The sequence below is a fragment of the Eulemur rufifrons genome, chromosome 6 (assembly GCF_041146395.1).
Source record: "Eulemur rufifrons isolate Redbay chromosome 6, OSU_ERuf_1, whole genome shotgun sequence".
NCBI lineage: Eukaryota > Metazoa > Chordata > Mammalia > Primates > Lemuridae > Eulemur > Eulemur rufifrons.
In genome coordinates, this window is record NC_090988.1 from 94,363,580 (window position 1) to 94,381,981 (window position 18,402).

At 36.9% G+C, this 18,402-nt stretch overlaps 1 protein-coding gene across 1 annotated transcript; it reads left to right on the forward strand.

Moving 5' to 3' along the window:
• The first annotated feature begins 6,252 nt into the window (after positions 1 to 6,252).
• On the forward strand, positions 6,253 to 12,037 carry OOSP2 (oocyte secreted protein 2). The gene is made up of 4 exons (XM_069470643.1): positions 6,253 to 6,328; positions 8,935 to 9,113; positions 10,103 to 10,206; positions 11,908 to 12,037. The coding sequence occupies exons 1-4, from the start codon at positions 6,253 to 6,255 to the stop codon at positions 12,035 to 12,037; spliced, it is 489 nt and encodes a 162-aa protein (XP_069326744.1).
• Positions 12,038 to 18,402: the final 6,365 nt, after the last annotated feature.

Below are 18,402 nucleotides of genomic sequence, written 5' to 3' on the forward strand. Positions count from 1 at the left end.
ATGGCTGCTTCCCCAACACAAAAGTACTCACAACTCAGGTTATGCTTATCACAGTTTGGACCCCAGGCTGAAAGTTTTCTCTGAATCTAAATTACCCAGTACATCTCTGGAAGTGAAAGCCTGTGCCTTTGAGTATACGGTGCAAGAGTGCTGGCCCCAAACTCATTTCAAGGGAGCCCGAACCAAAGGGTACCACATACGTGTGCAGGGATGTGCACACACGATCATCTTCTTTACTCAGCAAGGTCAGTCTTCTTCCATGGGAAAAATTGGTAGTGTGGGGCAGAACGTTGTTTTATGCCTAGATTCCTCGCTCCTGGTGGTGAGGGGAAGACAAAAAACTTATGATGAAATGAGAGAAAACAAGAAAATATGAAGATCTCTTTCTCCATTTCTTTAGACACAGATTTTATTCTTGCTAAACATGAATGAAAGTACCTCTCTTCCCCCCTCTAGTTAGAAATGGCATTTTTATTCCAAGAGCATGCAAAGACATCTAAACAATTTGAGTCATCTAGAACTGCTGCATAACCGAGCTGCTGGGCTTGGGCACGAACAGGTACCTAACTGTGCCAGTTTCCTGACCTTGAGTCCTTCCCAGAACTGAAGCTGGAAGAGTTAGCAGGGATTCATTGCAGGGTTTGAAAATGCCTTTCTTTTGAAATGAAAATGACAGTAAATTTTGTCACCTCATCAATATATTTGTGATTCTTTTACTATATTTTTCTTTATCCTTGAGTAAAATTAAAGATGTGGCATGATTTGGCCTAATCTCTCATTTCAATAAACCCTAATAGATTTTTGACCACTCCTGGAATTACAGATCCCAATTGAAATAATAGTTATTTTTTGTACCTATTGTAATAGGATACATGAATTTATTAATTTAGTAATCACTACAGTAATGAGGCAGGTACTCATTGCCTCAACTTAAAGAAAAGTTCTCACTGGTGAATTGACCAGAATCTCTAAATGTCAGAACGAGATTTTTGAGCCAGATGCTTTTGATTTTAGACCTTAATTTTTGACACTTAATTTTGGATGTTTTGGAAAATATCTTAAGTTCTGAAAATGAAATTTTAATGTAAACATTCCACTAAATTCTAATCATGTTAATGTTGATTTTAGGAGTAGATGGCATACCAAAGGAAAGTAAGATGGATAATATTTTTTTGACTTAATTTTTTTATTTGCTAAAGATTTATGCAACTATGAAAATGAAACAGTATCTCTGCCTTAAAGAATCTTAATTTCCTGGAGGCATAGTAGTAACAGGCTGAGTTTCAGCAGCCTAATTTGGTGAAAATTGTGTTTTCAACTTAAAAGGTTCGAGTTGAGCTGGTGAGAAGTGGTGGAACTGAAAATATATTTTGGAGGCTGTAAGAACATAATACTTGTTTGAGGAACACACTATAATCAAGGATGTCTCCTGGGATTGGGTGTCTATAAGCGGGTGAATTGTGGTGCTACTTAGGTAGGAAAGATTTCTTTGGGAGTCAAGTTAATATTTATAAAGGTTTAGAAATTCAGTATTTTAGGTCTTACCAGTTAGTTTTGCTGGTTTTCTTTCTCTATATCTTGAGGTCTCCATCAGAACTCAGATGGACTTTTTGCTAATCCCTCCAAAAAGGCTAGATCAGGGCTTAATGGGGTTAGGGAAGCAATCAAGTTTTGTCCCCCTTAAAGTAGTCTTCACAAGATATAAAATAACGAAGATAGACTGAAAGCCAGTTCCGTGGCTACCCTGGTCAGAGAATGGATGGAGAGGGAGGGTAGGACCCAGATGGGTGTGATTAGAGAGATTCTACAAGTGTTGGCACCAGAATGATCCTAACAAAGGCATCTACATAATGAATTCTTTCTATTCCTCTGCTTTTAACATATATAGCCTAACCTCGGTAGATACAGAGAAAACTGCTGCAAGATTTGTGGTTTAATTGTGAGAAAGCTAATCAACTATTTCTACATGAGTTCATTATACTAAGATATGCTTTGGGTCATACAAAAAATTGCAGATGTGATTCTTGCCAAGAATACTTTAGACGAAGTACATATGACTACTTGAAAATTTCATTATGTGCTTGCCTTATTCTGCATATGTATGATAGAAAAGTTGCTTTACCTTGGGGTAAGGCCACAGTTGAGTTATATATAATACAATAGTTTGTATATAATACAATAATTTTAATTTTGTTTTTAATTGTAAGGTAAATGTAAACTTTAACATCTTAACCATTTTTAAGTGCGCAGTTCAGTAGTATTAAGTTCATTCATGTTGCTGTGCCACCAATCTCCAAGAATTCTTTTCATCTTATGAAACTACAACTGTATACTCATTAAACAACTTTCCAGCCACCATGTGATAATTGGTGCTGCTCAGACTTTTAGGTGCCACAACTCCTTTACACTATTAAAAATATTGAATTCCAAAGAGCTTTTGTTTATGTAGTTTTTATCTATCCAAATTAACATGTGAAGAAACTAAAACTGAATTTAAAAATATTAAATAATTTAAAATAACTAATAAGCCCATCATGTATAAATAAAATACATTTTAACAAAAAATAACTTCAAAAATAGAAGAGTAATACTGTTTTACATTCACACTTTTGCAAGGCTCTTGTCTGGGTTAATAGAAGATATTTGGGTTCTCATATCTGCTTCTGCATTCAGTCTTTGTGACATATCACCTGGTTAAAGTATATAAAGAAAACTCTGTCTCACACAGATGTATAGTTGGAAAAGGGAAGAGAATTTTAATACTCTTTTCAGATAACTGTGGCTATTCTTCAATACTCCACCAAAACTCAACAAGGGGTAGTTTCTTCAAGGTTTGTTGCAATATGGAATCTGAAAATATTCCAAACTTTTCATATTTAGTTACATTAAAAATCTACTGTTTCCTCTTGCATCTTGCTCATGCTTGCTTATATAACACCAGGGACTGATCTTTTATAAAATATTAGTTCACTGAGTTCTGCAGATCTTCTAAAAAGTGACATATTTCATTCTGTAATATAAAAATCATAGTTAAAATATCACCACTGAGCTGTCAAACTCATGGTAGGGAATACAAATTTCCTAAAATTCTAATCTTTGCTTGTAAACTTGAATTTTATCACTGGCTATAAGTACTGTTAGTTGTTTTCTTTGAAGCGATAAGTTTACTACATTTAAAAAACAAAAAAAGTCTCTGAAATACCCAAGGCTGAATAAGCATTGCTTGACAGTTGTTTTACAAGTAGAGATGGTGTTCTATGTAAAAAGTGGCTAGTTCATCCCACAACTCAAACAACTGCACAGTATTTTCTTGAGACAATCTTCATACTTTAATATGCAGCAGGAGTGTGTTATGCATACTTTTTATCGCCCAGAATACTAAAAAGACATGCACTCAAAGATTGACATTTACTAAGACAAATACATCTTACTGCTTCAAGTCTTAAGTGAAACTGGCTTTTTCTTTACTGTGAGCCTATGAGGGTGAAGAATACAATGACAGCTAACACAGTCTGGTGCCACTGCCTTGATGAGTGCTCAGGAAGCAGCAGTGTTTCCTACCATAGTTTTGCATACCTGTGCAAACGTCAAAAGACAAATATCTTACTATTATTGTGAAAGTAGCTTTGATCCTATGGACCTCTCAGTCACCCAAGGACCACGTATTGGGAACCACTGCAGTAGAAGAATGTTCTTACTTGTTGGATATACACTCTAAAATATTTAGGGACAAAGGGGGCATCATATCAGCAACTTTCAAAAGGCCAGGAAAAGTAAAAGTTTCTTATACTATATTTGCAACATTTTTCTAAGTTGTAAATTGTTTTTAAAAATAAGACTTATTGGCCGGGCTCGGTGGCTCACGCCTGTAATCCTAGCACTCTGGGAGGCCGAGGCGGGTGGATCGCTCGAGGTCAGGAGTTCAAGACCAGCCTGAGCAAGAGTGAGACCCCGTCTCTACTAAAAATAGAAAGAAATTATATGGACAACTAAAATATATATACAAAAAAAAAATTAGCCGGGCATGGTGGCGCATGCCTGTAGTCCCAGCTACTCGGGAGGCTGAGGCAGTAGGATCGCTTAAGCCCAGGAGTTTGAGGTTGTTGTGAGCTAGACTGACGCCACGGCACTCACTCTAGCCTGGGCAACAGAGTGAGACTCTGTCTCAAAAAAAAAAAAAAATAAGACTTATTTTCTTTCTATCCATTTTACATTAGAGTTATATTTAAATTCCATTACTCTTTCACATCAAAGTTCTGTGTTAAAATTGGGATTTTAGGAAAATGGGCTTTGTTTATTCTGTGGCTTTTAGTAATTTTTGGAACACTGCAGAAAACCCTGGAACTAAGTGTGTTCAAGTTTGAGGAAAATATACTTCATATACTTTTTATACACTATTAACTTTGGTTAGGCTGCTTGTATTTGTTACATCTTTTAATATTCACAATAAACTCATAAAGTGGATAGTAATATCTCCTTTTTACAGAATATGAACCTGAGCCATAGCTTGCTTAATTAACTTTTCTATATTTACATAAACAGAGTGGAGAAACTGGCCAGTGATTCCAGAGGCTCTTAAACCAATGGACTCTGATGCCTTTTGGAACAATATTAGATGTTTATATTGGTATGATTTAAAATATAAATGTAAATAAATTTTAGATTACAGAAATGTTAATAACAGCAGGAAAAAGTGTTAAGAAAGGCAAGAAAAAATAACGTGGATTTACCCTTATCTTTCTCCAATATTCTTTCTCCCTTCGCAGTTGGTCACTGAGTTCTCCGGGCTTTCTTGACACAGAGCCTTGTGTGAGTCACAGCTTTGGGGATCTCACTGTCCACTGGAGAATGTGATGTTGGAAATAGAAGTCCTTTTTAAACACACAGGGAAGCCCTGTGCATGTATTCATTTGAGAGCGAATTATAACATTGAAAATATTTTGAAGCTCTGATTCGGGGGGGTGGGGGCAATCAATGACAATATACATAACCTAAACTTTTGTACTCCCATAATATGCTGAAATACAAAAAAAGAAAATATAGGCCGGGCGCGGTGGCTCACGCCTGTAATCCTAGCACTCTGGGAGGCTGAGGCGGGTGGATCACTCAAGGTCAGGAGTTCGAGACCAGCCTGAGCAAGAGCGAGACCCTGTCTCTACTAAAAATAGAAAGAAATTATCTGGCCAACTAAAATATATATAGAAAAAAAAATTAGCCGGGCATGGTGGCGCATGCCTGTAGTCCCAGCTACTCGGGAGGCTGAGGCAGGAGGATCGCTTAAGCCCAGGAGTTTGAGGTTGCTGTGAGCTAGGCTGACGCCACGGCACTCACTCTAGCCAGGGCAACAAAGCAACACTTTGTCTCAAAAAAAAAAAAAAAGAAAAAGAAAATATAATTCAGATACGACTAAAAACAATAATAGGCATTTAATTCAGACTTTGAATTTTATTTACTCTTAGTGTTTGATTTCTAAGTTCCCTTTAAAACTACACAGTCACATTTAGGTCCTAACTGATATTTTCAGAAAATACAATAAAAATCTTTAGTTGGAACTTTTATTCAAATTGAGTATTGAAATGAATATGTATTCATTATACAAAGTTATGTGCATGTATATACGTATGTATATAAAATGCCCTCTTGTTTTATAAGGCTTAAAATGACTGAAGTAACTATATATAATTTAGAAAAAAATCAACAGAGATGGATGGTACTGGATTTGTGGATTTTCCTGATACCAAGAAAGTTGGTTTTCCTGTGGGACCCCATCTTCTCCTAGGGATTTACGTTCCTGGTCAAGTTCATCATTTCTGCTTTGATTCTTCCAGCCAAACCTATAGAAATGAAGATATAATAGTCTTTTGATTTCAAATACATATGATTTAGGGCAGCTGTTTATGTATTAGATGGAAACTTACGACACCTGAACATTATCTAGTAAAAACAGTTCCTAAAATTTAGGATTTTTTGGAAATGTGTGTCACGCCAGCCTCCCAGATGTTTTTAATAGGCCTTGTTTAGACAATTATCAAATAAGACTTTTTTTCCTGATTTGTCTCTCTGAGTCTTAGTGTTTGGATAATCAGGAGAGCTCCAGCCTTCAGGTGGTTGAGACTGTGATAAGCGTACTCCGTGGGCTCCCAAAATAAATAGATAAATGAAGGCAGCTGAGCATGTGTTGTCATGTAAAATCACTTAAGCCAGCGAGCGCTTCCTGTTTCCTGTGCAGTCCTGAGCCAGAGGTCAGCCCAGATGAAGGTCTCTGTGGTTTTCGAAGTCTTGCTTTTCCTTGCTGCCTTGATCTGGCCTTGTGCTGAGAACATCCATGGTAAATGACCAGTTTTAGAGAATGCTTTCTTGAAGGGATTATTCATAGTGATCGCTTTCCATGCAGGTGTTCTCCTCACTGCAGAGATCGGATCTTATTTTAATTTGCTAGAAAAGAAATACTTTCAGGCCAAGCAGACTTGTATCATTATACCGAGGATACATTTTCTCTTTCTGCCTAAATGCCTGAGTGCTTGGGATTTTATTTATTTTTCTCTCTCTTTCTCTGTCTTGTCTTCTCTCTATCTTGATCTTCATTTGCAGAGGTTTTTCAGAAATAGTCCTTGCCTCTATATTTCAGTCTAACTTTTCAAACCCACTACCAATTACAGGTACTTGATTGTATCGTATTGCAAGAGAATTCGTTTAACTGACCTTCCTGCTCTCAGACTCTTCATATTTCTGCTTGATGGTGGTATTGCTCTCTTAGTCTTTAAAAAATATTGCTCTGACCTTCACTCATGTCAGACTCATCAATGGTCCTGCAAAGCCAGCAGGATAAAGCTAAATCGAAGTCTGTGTTTTCTACAAGTTGATTCCAACATATCTTTTCCATTTTACCTGGAATCCAGATGCTTCCCAGCTTAAAGCCTGACTCAATGTCATCTACACCAGGCAGCATTTCAATACTACTTTTGTGTGTCTGTGTGTGTGTTTTTTTAAGCAGTCTTATCTATTTCCTTCTGTTTGAAGTGGGGTATTTTTTTGGAATGGATATGTGAATTTCTTATTTATTCATCTGGCCTATAAACAATTTAGGAGCAAGGAAAACATATAACTTCTGATATCTTTCCATTTAACCTAACATAGATCTTTCAGAATGTCTAGATTAGTGTAGCTCACCAGGAAGCAGTTAATTATCGAAACGAACAGCACATGTCGAGAAAGAGGAAGGAACAGTGAATTCTGGCTGTTTGGGATGAGGAGAGTAGGGTGTTCAGGCCCTAGCTATAGTTCATGACACTTGGGTGCCAGGCAGATTCTGCTCCAGTTAATATACCCAGCAGCTATGGGTGTGCCTCCGGCTTTATCTCAAATCATTTCTCTGCTATTTGAGAGGCCACCACAGAACATCAAACTGAAACTTGACTTTCTAATGTTTGTATGGAAAAAACAGAGAAGTTGTTCATAGCTGTTGAACCCCTCGGTTCTTGGTTTCTTGTGGTAGAAGAAGGAAAGCAAGAGACAGTTCTGAAGCAGCAAGCGGCAGAGTTTATTAAAGAGGAAGTTCACTCTTAAAGGGGTTAAGAGCAGGCACATGTCAGTGCGGGCTGTGGCACCGGGGTTTCTGGGCATTCAGCAAGTGATAGTACACTCCAAAAGGGGTAGCAGCAGGCTCACGTCCTAGCGGACAGTGTCACTGGGGTCTCTTGGGTTTCTCCTTTTCTTTCCTATCTGGCTTCTCCTCCTTCGTGACATTGTTTGTCTCTTCTCCTTTTTTTTCTTGGCCAATGGGGATGTTATCTTCTTCCTGCCATCGGGGATGGAGGAAGTTTTTCACCTTCTGTGGTCACGTCCAGATGTGTTGTGCTGTCCAAAGCCCACTGGGGGCGTGGGCGAGCTGTAATGTGTAATGTGCCCTGTGTTGTTTCTGTTATGTTTTCCTGTGACAGTTGTGGTCACCCTTATCTCGTTATTGTTACAGTAGGTTCTCTTATTCAGCATCTGTTTGTTTACACCTCCCGTTCCGTACTTCCTGGGCTCACGTCTGTCTTTCCTGCCGACACTGACACAGTCGGCAGCACAGACTTGCTGTGCCCATGCTTGCTTATCCTTTAAATCCATTTTTAATCTCAGCTGCTGGAGCTTGTTTTTCCTTTAGGAAGGATCTTCCTAATCATCTTCTCTAGGTGATGTTAGAATAATACTTCAAACACATGGAAAGATGTGATTTGGAGGTTGCGATCACTGATGTAGAAGCACCTGCCTTCTCCAACCACCTTCCGGCACAGCCCGCCCCCCCTCTCTTTTCCCAAACAGGCACTGTCTTACCCTCTTGATGACGATTTCTCTCTAAAGTCCAAAGACTTCCAGGATCCAATGGTGTTGGAGTTCTCTGTGGCCACTTGCTCATTCATCATATAAATATTGCTCAAAAGACTCAGCTCCCCCAAATGAATCCATTACAGATAATGATTAGTATTGACTTACCCAAGATTTCAATATAGAGGCTATTGTACCACAAAACTTTCATACAACTTCCATCCCAGATAGTGGATTTTCTCTCTTTGGACTATTTCCTCTTCAGCCTGAGATTGTTTCCGGTTCTGGCTGCTCTAGGTGTGGCTTCCACTGTATAAGTACCACTCTCATTTCTTTAGGAGGAAGCAAGCGGCTATGTGATTGTGTTTTTTCTTATCCTTACATGTTGATTTTTTTCCCTATGAAATAAATGAAATCTAGTTTTGGGGGGTATTATTAGGCAGATATTTTGGAAATAGTGGTAATGTGAAAACCTTTTGTACGCTATTGTTTAAGCCATGGTTATCCTTGCCAGAGAAAGAAAGGCCTTTTATTTATCACAAAGGGCAGGGCTGAATAGTCTGTGAGCTCTTCCTTAAGATAGATGCACATCTGACATTTTCTCATTATGGTTCTTTCCCACAGTGAAAATAAGTTGTTCTATGGACTGGGTGATGGTCTCAGTTAGCCCATATGCACTCAGCAGGAATCTGTATATATTTGCTGATGAATTACATCTGGGAATGGGCTGCCCTGTGACTCGGATACAAACATATGTATATGATTTTATATATCCTGTTCGTGAGTGTGGCATCAGGACAAAGGTGAGAATAGTGAGAATTTTTATTTATAAAAATACTAAATGTTTTGTTGGGCTTTTATGCCTGGTATTAAAATTACTGCCTCTTTTTAAGAAACCCTATATTTGCTCTTAGTTATGGGTAGATGCCAACAGCATTCCTCACTGACTACTGGATCATTTTGTGTACACAGGACCTTAGCACACAGATTTATAGGGTGGTTAGTGAGCTGATTTTAAGTTGTCTTAAGGCTTCTATTATATTTCACAAAAGCTCAGCAGACAGTTTTAAATTTCATTTAACACCTTTAATGTGGAAAGTCACCCATTCAGGAAGGCATATCATATTCAGTGTTAGGTCCTTTGAAATCTATCCATGCTCCGTGAGGATGTGTATCAATATGGAAAGTGGATTTTCACTGGAATGAAATCTCTGTTGCCTATTTGGTTAGGCACAAATCTTAAACTGCATCATTATCCTGGGATATTATCTCATAAATTCCCAAATTTAAACAATACAAATATTTTGGGCCGATGATTAATTATTGCAGTCACTTTTGAATAAAGTGTTGTCTTTATTTTAGGAATCAGAAAATTGGAGCTTCAGAAGGTACTTTAGCAATTCTTCTAGGGATGCACAGCTAGTGGCTGGTAGTTTAGAGGCCCAATCAAAGTGATTACCCTCCAAAGCTTGTGCTTTAAATCACTTTGTTATTTGACTTCCAATTCATCTTTCTCAAAAGAATGGTTGAAAACCTCTTCATTAATGAGTCATAAAATGGCTCTAAGTGGCAGTTTGTCTGAATGAATTGGATTCTTTTGCCCCCAGGAATTTTAAATCCACTCTTAGAGATAACAGTCCTCTTCTGTCCCCATGAATTGTCAGACCTTTGTATGTACCAAAGAGTGACAGCCATTTTTGAGATCTTGAATGTTTTCTCCATCCTATTTAAATGTGCATATGCCTCCTCTGTTCCTAGAAATGCCTTCTACCCAGACTTTGTGCTCTCCTAGGTTATTTCTGAGGATACACTCCTTTTTCAAACTGAGATATACTTTACCCCAAGGTATATACGTGATGACCATCAGAAAATCCCTCTGGAGTGTTCTGCCTCTAGGTGAGTCCAGCAGACTTGGCTTCTTTGCAATGTTTTAGCTTTAGCTTTACTTACCAGAAGCTTCTGCAGAAGCATAGACTTCAGAGACTATAACATGATTCACCCATGAGTATAATTCCAAACAAATCCCAAATTAGCATTTATAAAAATATTTTAATGAACATTTTTTGTTTTTTAATTTTTTAAATGTAATATTTATTTTACAGTCAAAACATATAGAGTTGGAATGGTCCTAACAGACAATCTAGTGTAACTAGGTTATTTTATTAATATACTAACTCAACTACAAAGCAGAGTCATTAAATACTTAAAGTCACTTTTAGTAAGTGAAAGAATTGATATTTTTTGATGTTCTCTCCTTCATAATACTCTTCTTTGGATATATTTTATTGTTCAATACCCTGTTTGGAGAGTAAGTGGCTAAAAAAGTTAAGAAAAGCCAATCTTTCATTTTAATACTAACTCATGAATGCATGAAAGGAAGGGCTTATCAGCTTAATCATTAAATGCACTTTGCTTGTAATTTTGTGGAGGTGAAATATTGAATCCCAAAAGGGTCCCACGTGAACTTTAAGACTAAGGGGAATGGTCTTCTGAGACACTTTTTACTGTGTTACCAAAATATTTACATTGGATGTTCTAAATCTGAGTGATAACTCTTGGAAACCACCTGAAAAACCACAGGAAAAATTCTATCCTTGTTTAATACATGGAAATAGTTGACAACAAAAAAAGAATTTAGAGTTCACAGCAAATGTGCAATATATTTTAATATAATCAGAGCACTTTTGGGGGAGGAAGGAGAAATTTTTTTTATTTTGGTAAAATATATATAAGGTAAAATACCATTTTAACAATTTTAAGTGTACAGTTCAGTGGCATTCAGTACATTCACATTGTTAGTACGCTGGATCTTCCTGTTAAGTTTTTTCCATTAAGGTTGAGGGATTTAGTGATATTCTGGAAAGTAGCTGAATCTTAAATAGAAATCAACGCTTGATATTCTCATTCTCTCTCTCTCTCTCTCTCTCTCTCACACACACACACACACGTATGTTTTCATTCCTATGTACTACCCAATGGTTAGAGTAATGTACAGTTCTGACCTAAAAAATGCCCTAGAACTACTATCTCTTCATAGGCTACTAGATTAATAGTAATGAATAAGTATTCTTATTTTGATAGTAATTACTATGTTTGCAGCTTACATTCCTTAAAAAAATGAAGACTAGGCCAACAAGGATATATGATTAGGTTTTTAGTGCATGAATTTTACTATTGTATACACACACACACACACACACACACACTAGGTCACTCACTGATTGACATCCAGATACATCTTTGCCACCCCCATACTGGGTCAGGTTAAGCTTTTTTTTGGTGGCTTTTACTTACTGTTCTTAGAATCCATTTGGCTAAGTGTCTTTTAATGGGTACTCTGGTACTCTACTAAAGCAAGCATTACAAATCATCTACGTCCATTTATGGGGAGGCTATCTGGAAATGAGCTGTTTTATAAGCATATTGGCCCAAGTCCTCTACCAAGAGTCCACGATTACCTAGAAGGTGTAGCATGCTGGCACTATGCCATACTCCTAAATTGCCGTGTTGAACATGATCGTGTTGTTAAACAGTGGTAAAAATGATTTAGTCCCAAGTATGCTAATCCTGTCTGCTTTCTGTTTCTCTTTTCTTTAGAAAATCGGTGTGGCTTACACCAGTATCTTCTGATGACATAAAATTGGATCCCAGCCACTTTATTTCTGACTTTCAGACAACACCAGAAGAGTTAGGATTATTAAATTCTGGTCAAACTTGCTGTCGCTAGAGGAGAAACAGAATTTAAAGTTGGTATCATTAAATTTGTTGAAAATAATGGTTTTCGAAATAAAAAATAGTTGATATAAATTTCTTCTTACGTATCTGATTTGTAAAAAGTCTAATTCAACAAAGATCCTGATTAGTGAAGGTATATTTTTAGAAAATTTTATTCAATAGGGGCTTATTAATCTAATGTTAACTATTAGGTAATTTATATTATCCATTTAAATTTTGTTTTCAGTATAGTAGATTCAGCAATGTGTGTTCAAGGACAATGATTTGATCTAATTGATATGAATTGCCAAGAAACATGTCCTAAATATTTTTTAAGTAAGAATAAAAACTAGAAATATATATTTGAATGTGCCAGAATGGAAACTTTGAACATAGTCTAAAATTTAACATACTAACTCCCAGGAAAGATAAAATCCTTTTATATGCAGACACTTGAATTTGTGTGGGTTTTCCTAATTAATCAGTGAAGTTCAGTCTTAAAAATAATTCCATGTGACAACCTATTTAGATAATTATTTCAGAAAGAAGTTTATTTTGTAGAGTGCGAATAACCACTCCCGTAACTGAAATTTGACATTAGGTTTTCCTGTTTCCCCAATATGGTTCTTCCACACTTGGAATAATTAATTGATTTAAGTGGTCAATCATAGACTCATCTTGCCACCTAAGAGAAATTCATTAAGTGGTTATTTATTACCAGCTATATTATGTCATCTTTTCCCTAATCAGGGAGTTTACACATGCAATACTCCAAAAAGCACTTCTGATTTTGGGAGATTTCTTATATCATGTATGAGAATTCAACTGTGCCATTGGCTAGTCAATTGCTTATTGAATCTTCATTTTAGATGATACATCCTTCTAGAAATAGATTTTGCCAAGATAACTTCTATTAATTTTTAAAAAATTAAAGTGCTACTATCTTATCATTTTCAATAAAATGCCTATGGCTTTTTACTTGTCAAATAAAAAATTTGACATTGTAATAGCAGGTGTTTACCTTTGGCAATTAATATAGAGCTGAGAGGTAACACTTCTGCAGGGCTTAATGAGCGTCAGGCAATGGTATACGCACATTGTAACTTAATCCTCTTAACCTAACGAGCTTTGTATCACTATTATCCCAATTTTACAGATAAGAAAATAACCTAGGTTAAATCATTGGCCTAAGTCACACAGCTGGTTTGTGTTGGTGCCAAGCTTCAAAGTTGGGCTATCTGCCTCTAGATCTGTCTGTATACACTCTATGCATTCCCCACCACCCTCAGCTGCCTCTTGTCATCTTAAGTTACTGAACTTTAGTAGAAAACAATTACTATTCAAGCACCTACAATAAAACTCAATAAAACTTAAAGTTTAGCAATGGATAGAGAGTGTTTTTACAGAATCTAGAACTAAAATGATTCTATATCGACAGATTTGGGAGGATATTGAGTAGATGAATGATTGCTAAGAACAAGGGAAATTATTGGGTGTTTCTTCAATATTCCTGTGGTATGAGATAAAGAGTGATGGTGTGGCTAGATTTTAGAAGGGTGGCCCTAAAACCCCTTACCCTGCTACTTCATTTTTCTTTTTAAAAAAATTTATGATTGACACATAATAATTGTACAGTTTATGGGGTATAATATGTTTCAATACATATGTAAATTGTGTAATGATAAAATCAGGGTAATTACCATATCCATCATCTTAAAAATTTGTTACTTCTTTGTGATGAGAACATTCAAAAAATGTTTTTTTTAAAGATATGAGATCTTGCAATGTTGCTGTTGTAGGCTGGACTCCAACTCCTGGGTTCAAGCAATCCTCCTAAATTTCTAGGCTCGAGTCATCTTCCTGCCTTAGCCTCTTGTGTAGTTGGGATGATAGACACAGAGAAAGAAAGGAAAGAGAAATCCCCAGGAGACTTAATAATCAAGGAAGAGACGAGGGGATGAAAAGAGGCAGTCTTGGTGCTTTCTGTTTCCTTCTATGTATGTGACTGATGGATGAATTCATCAAGAACATTTATAAAATCCAACATATTTCACACAAATAACAGATATTTTGTTTTCAGTTTTGCTGGAGGTAAAGCTAGACTTGGTATGATTAAAATTCATCAAAGAGTTAGTGTTGATTAGATCATATATTTAAATGCTGATTTTATTTTCTTGAAAATATGTCCCTGTTTTTCTTGGGAAGTGGAGAGGGAAGCAAGTAAGAATAGGAATTTTTCTTTTCAGAATTATGTTTTAGTGATGTAAAATAAAGTTAGAGATCAGCTGTTAAAGATAAAAAACTTCAATAATTTCACATTTTACTTTGTCAACAGTAACTTCCACTAGTGGAAACAAGACAAATTGAAAATGAGCATTTTCAATTATTTTGAATCTTGTTTTCTCTCAGAATTTAATAAGTTTTCAAGAGCAAGCAACCTACACTATCACACTTTTCCTCCCTGTTGAGTTCTCATTTTTGATTCCCTAAAGGTGAGATAGAGGAAGAATTACACTTCAGTTGAAAATACAGATATCAGAAAAAAACATACATGTCCTTCTTAAGAGTCTTTATTCTCTTAGTACTTAGGAATGTTTTCATTTATTTTGAGCTTTTCAAGCCAAATAACCTTTTAATTTCATTAAATGTAATGATGATTTCCATTTTATATGAATTAATTTGAAATTAGCATATCAGAATAAGCTGGCAGAGTAAACAACATTGGTCACATACATTAAAATTGCTTTTTTATTAAAGCGACACTTAATTGTAGTAAGTTTGTGAAGTGAAACAACAGAAAACCTGAGTTTTCCCAATTAAGTTTAAAGCTTAACAATTTATTAACTGTTTCATATTTTGGCATTTCAGGTAAACACACACACTACTTAATTACACAAAGCAATTTTTTATTTATTCAACAAAAACACTGAACAAAAAAAATCTGAGAGACTAATAAGTGCTATGAATAAAAATTTAAAGCAGCGTGATGTAGTATGAAGTGGGGTGACCTTTCAGATTAGGTACTAAGAGAAGGGCCCTCTGAGGTACTAGTATTGAGCCAAAACTCAGTGGAATTAGAAGCAAGCCAAGTAGGTTCTGGGCAAAAAGCATCATTATAGTAGAGTGCATAGTATGCACAAAGCCCTGAAACTAGGGAGTTCACAGTGTGCTTGACAGTTAGAAAGAAAGCTATGGTGTCTGGTACATACTGAGGATAGTAATAAATGTGTTTGAAGAGATAACCAGGGGTAAATATTGTTGGATTGTATGGGCATTGGGAAGGAATTTAGATTCTATCTTAAATGTGAAGGCAAGTGCTGTATGAATCCCAGAGTATGGTTGCAGACAGGTTAGGAAAACAACCAAGTTTAATTCTTTAGCCCTTACTTAAGAAAAGGTATACTGGGCTGTTAGGTAAAAAATCTGAAGATGAGAAATGACAATTTTGTTTATACCTGAGAACTATATACTATCTCCTAGGACATACATTTTGTATCTCTTAAGATTAAAATTGTGACTCTGGCCCAGATGAATGAATACAGATAAGTACCCTACAAGATCATATGATAGACTGCTCCAACTTCATGTAGATATGGTCTAATAGGAGGTGAACTTCCAGGAGGTATGATATGACGCTAAATCTCACTAATGTTTTTAATTTCAACTTGGTAAAGACGTCTATAACTCTAAAGCTCACAAGTAGAGCTCTTGTACTATTGTTCCGATCTCTGTACTCTGAATTCTGATCCTATTGACTTTTCAATGTGTGGTTTAAATAAGAAAATCTTATTTCAATTGGCTAAAAAAAAAAAAAAAAAAAAGATAAAAAACGTCAACATGCCAGGAATTAGTAGATGAGTAATAGGATTAGCTGGATTATGGTAATGCTTTCATTTCTATATACATTAGTAAAAATTAATGATACTGTGTACCTAAAAAAGAAATTTATAGTGTCTAAGTTATACTTCAATAAGCCTAACATTAAAAAAATGCCAGCCTGGCTATAGGCACAATTATTTCCATCCCATATGAATCTAAATGTGTGAGGATATATTTAATAGTATATAAGATATCTAGACTGGAACATTGCTTTATTAGAAAATTAGAATTCTTCTATGAAATACATGCTTTTAAAAAGAAAAATGTTGAGAAGCCAATAGGGATTATGATGGAAAGATGGAAAGAAGATGGAAAAGTCAAGGGAGAAAAGGCAGAAAGAATCTAAGGACGCTTGTATTAGGGTATCTAGGCAACTTCCATTGGAGAGACTCAACCACATTCCAGCAGAGGATGGACCCAGGGTAGGATCTTGAGCATGGCTTATGGAACGGTCCCCAGAGGAGCCTACCAAAGGGCTCAGAAACTACCCAGTGAAATCTGCAGGCTGACACTGAGAAGGAGGCAAAAAGTGACTTGGTGAGTTACTCAGAGAATGATTTATGAAGGGGTTGGAGGGAGAACTTAAACCAGAAGCAACTGAAAGATGCTCAGGAGGTTCACTTGGTCAATAAGTTGGGGATCAACAAGGTTGATCAGAGTAGTATCCCTGTAAATGGGTATCACCTGTTGCTTTATGCGAACTATAGGTTGCTCTTTCCTGGGAAGACCCATAGCCATTTATAAACCAGAAATTTACTATGATGGTGGACTGGGAACTCCAATTGAATCCCTATTTGGATATTTTCTTTATGGATTCAGGTACTCAAGAGGTAGCAGAAGCCCACATTATACAGTTTTTGGGTGTGTATTAGGAGGAACTCAAGTTCCTTTAATATACAAAACTTTATGCTGAGAGGACCAACTCTTGTCCCTTTCCTATTCTTCCTTCCCATCATCATCTACCCACGTAGATGATTCTGAGCTGAGATTGTTGAGATCCTTAAAGAAAAGTCACAGGTGGATGGGGAAACAAATTATTCACAAAAGTCTCAGCCACCACTGTGGGTAACTCATTACCTGATCCTCTTTTCCACCTGTGGAAGAGAAATAATAGCCTCTTGAGAAGTTTGCCCTCTGATATTGCTTGTGGACTGATTGAGGCCCCTCAGACCAAGAATGAGAGCAGTAAACCCAGCATCATAGACAAACTCTGGAAACATGGGACCTTACTGGGGGCCAGAGGATAGCATAGAGCTGGCTACATGACCAGTAATGGTTGGGAATGGTCTAAGGAAAAAGAGTGGAAGTTGATCCCTAAGTAGGTTTGCCATATTTAGCAAACCAAAATTGAGGATTCCCAGGTAAATTTGATTTTTAGATAAATAAACTTTTTTTAGTATAATTATATCTTATGCAATATTTAGGACTTACCTACCTTAAATACCCAAATATCACATGAGATGTACTAAAACAATCTTCTTTTTCTGAAATTCAAATTTAACTGGGAATCCTGTATTTTGTCTGCAGCCCTAGTTCCCAGAGACCCCAGCCCGAGAAAAGCAATGCCTCGGCAGCGGAGGACAGAGAGGAAAGATGGTCTGGATGGATGATGCTCATTGAAGAAGGTCTGTATCTAGTCTAGGTTGTTTCTACTATAGAAAAAGAATAAAGGTGATATTCAAATCTGGGGACCCCTCAGCTTCTAAGCCACAGTCGAGGGACATTCTGAGAGCCAGTGAGTAGGGACACTCCCCAGATAACTGGGGTTCTGACTAGTGCAGGGGTTTTGGTGACTGAGGAATGGCCCCTCTTCACCAAGAATGTCGTTTGGACAGCCTTAGAGAACAGCATGTTGATGAGTTAAGGATCAGAGTGGGCCCACTGAAATATCTCTGGCATATGCTCGGTTGGAGCATGGCAGCCTTACGCACGCCGTGTGTCCTTGTGGAAGCTCGAGGGAGTGGCCCGAGCCAGAAGGAACCCAGATCTTTGTATTTCAAGCCCCCTTTCTCTTGAAAGCAGTTTCTCACAAACAGTCTCTCTCTAAGGAACTGAAGAGCCATCTCTTTTTTATTGTTTATTTTTAACTCATGTAAAGATCTTAGTTACTAAGATCCTTACACGCATTCTGTCCTTTAAACTTTGTCCTGTTCCCACAGGTGGGTACTGTGATCTTAAACTTACAAATGGGGCAACTGAAGTCTTAGAGTTTGAGTAACTTCCTTTCATGGCTCTTTCTTTCTGTAGCTCCAAATGCAAAACAAGCATGTTGAAAGGATCCACTTTTTTCCCCTTTCACTTCCTCATATTTCTTCCTCTCCTTCCCTTGAGGCACTTTCTGGTCACCTTTTCTTTCTCATTCCATTTTCTTTCTCATTCTATTCCATTTGTAGTGGCTCTGGCTAAAACCTCGAGGGAAGGATCATATCTTTTACCACCAACGACCCTTTCAGCTATTTCCTAGTGACCTCAGTCTCTGTCTTCTATGCCGTCCGTCCA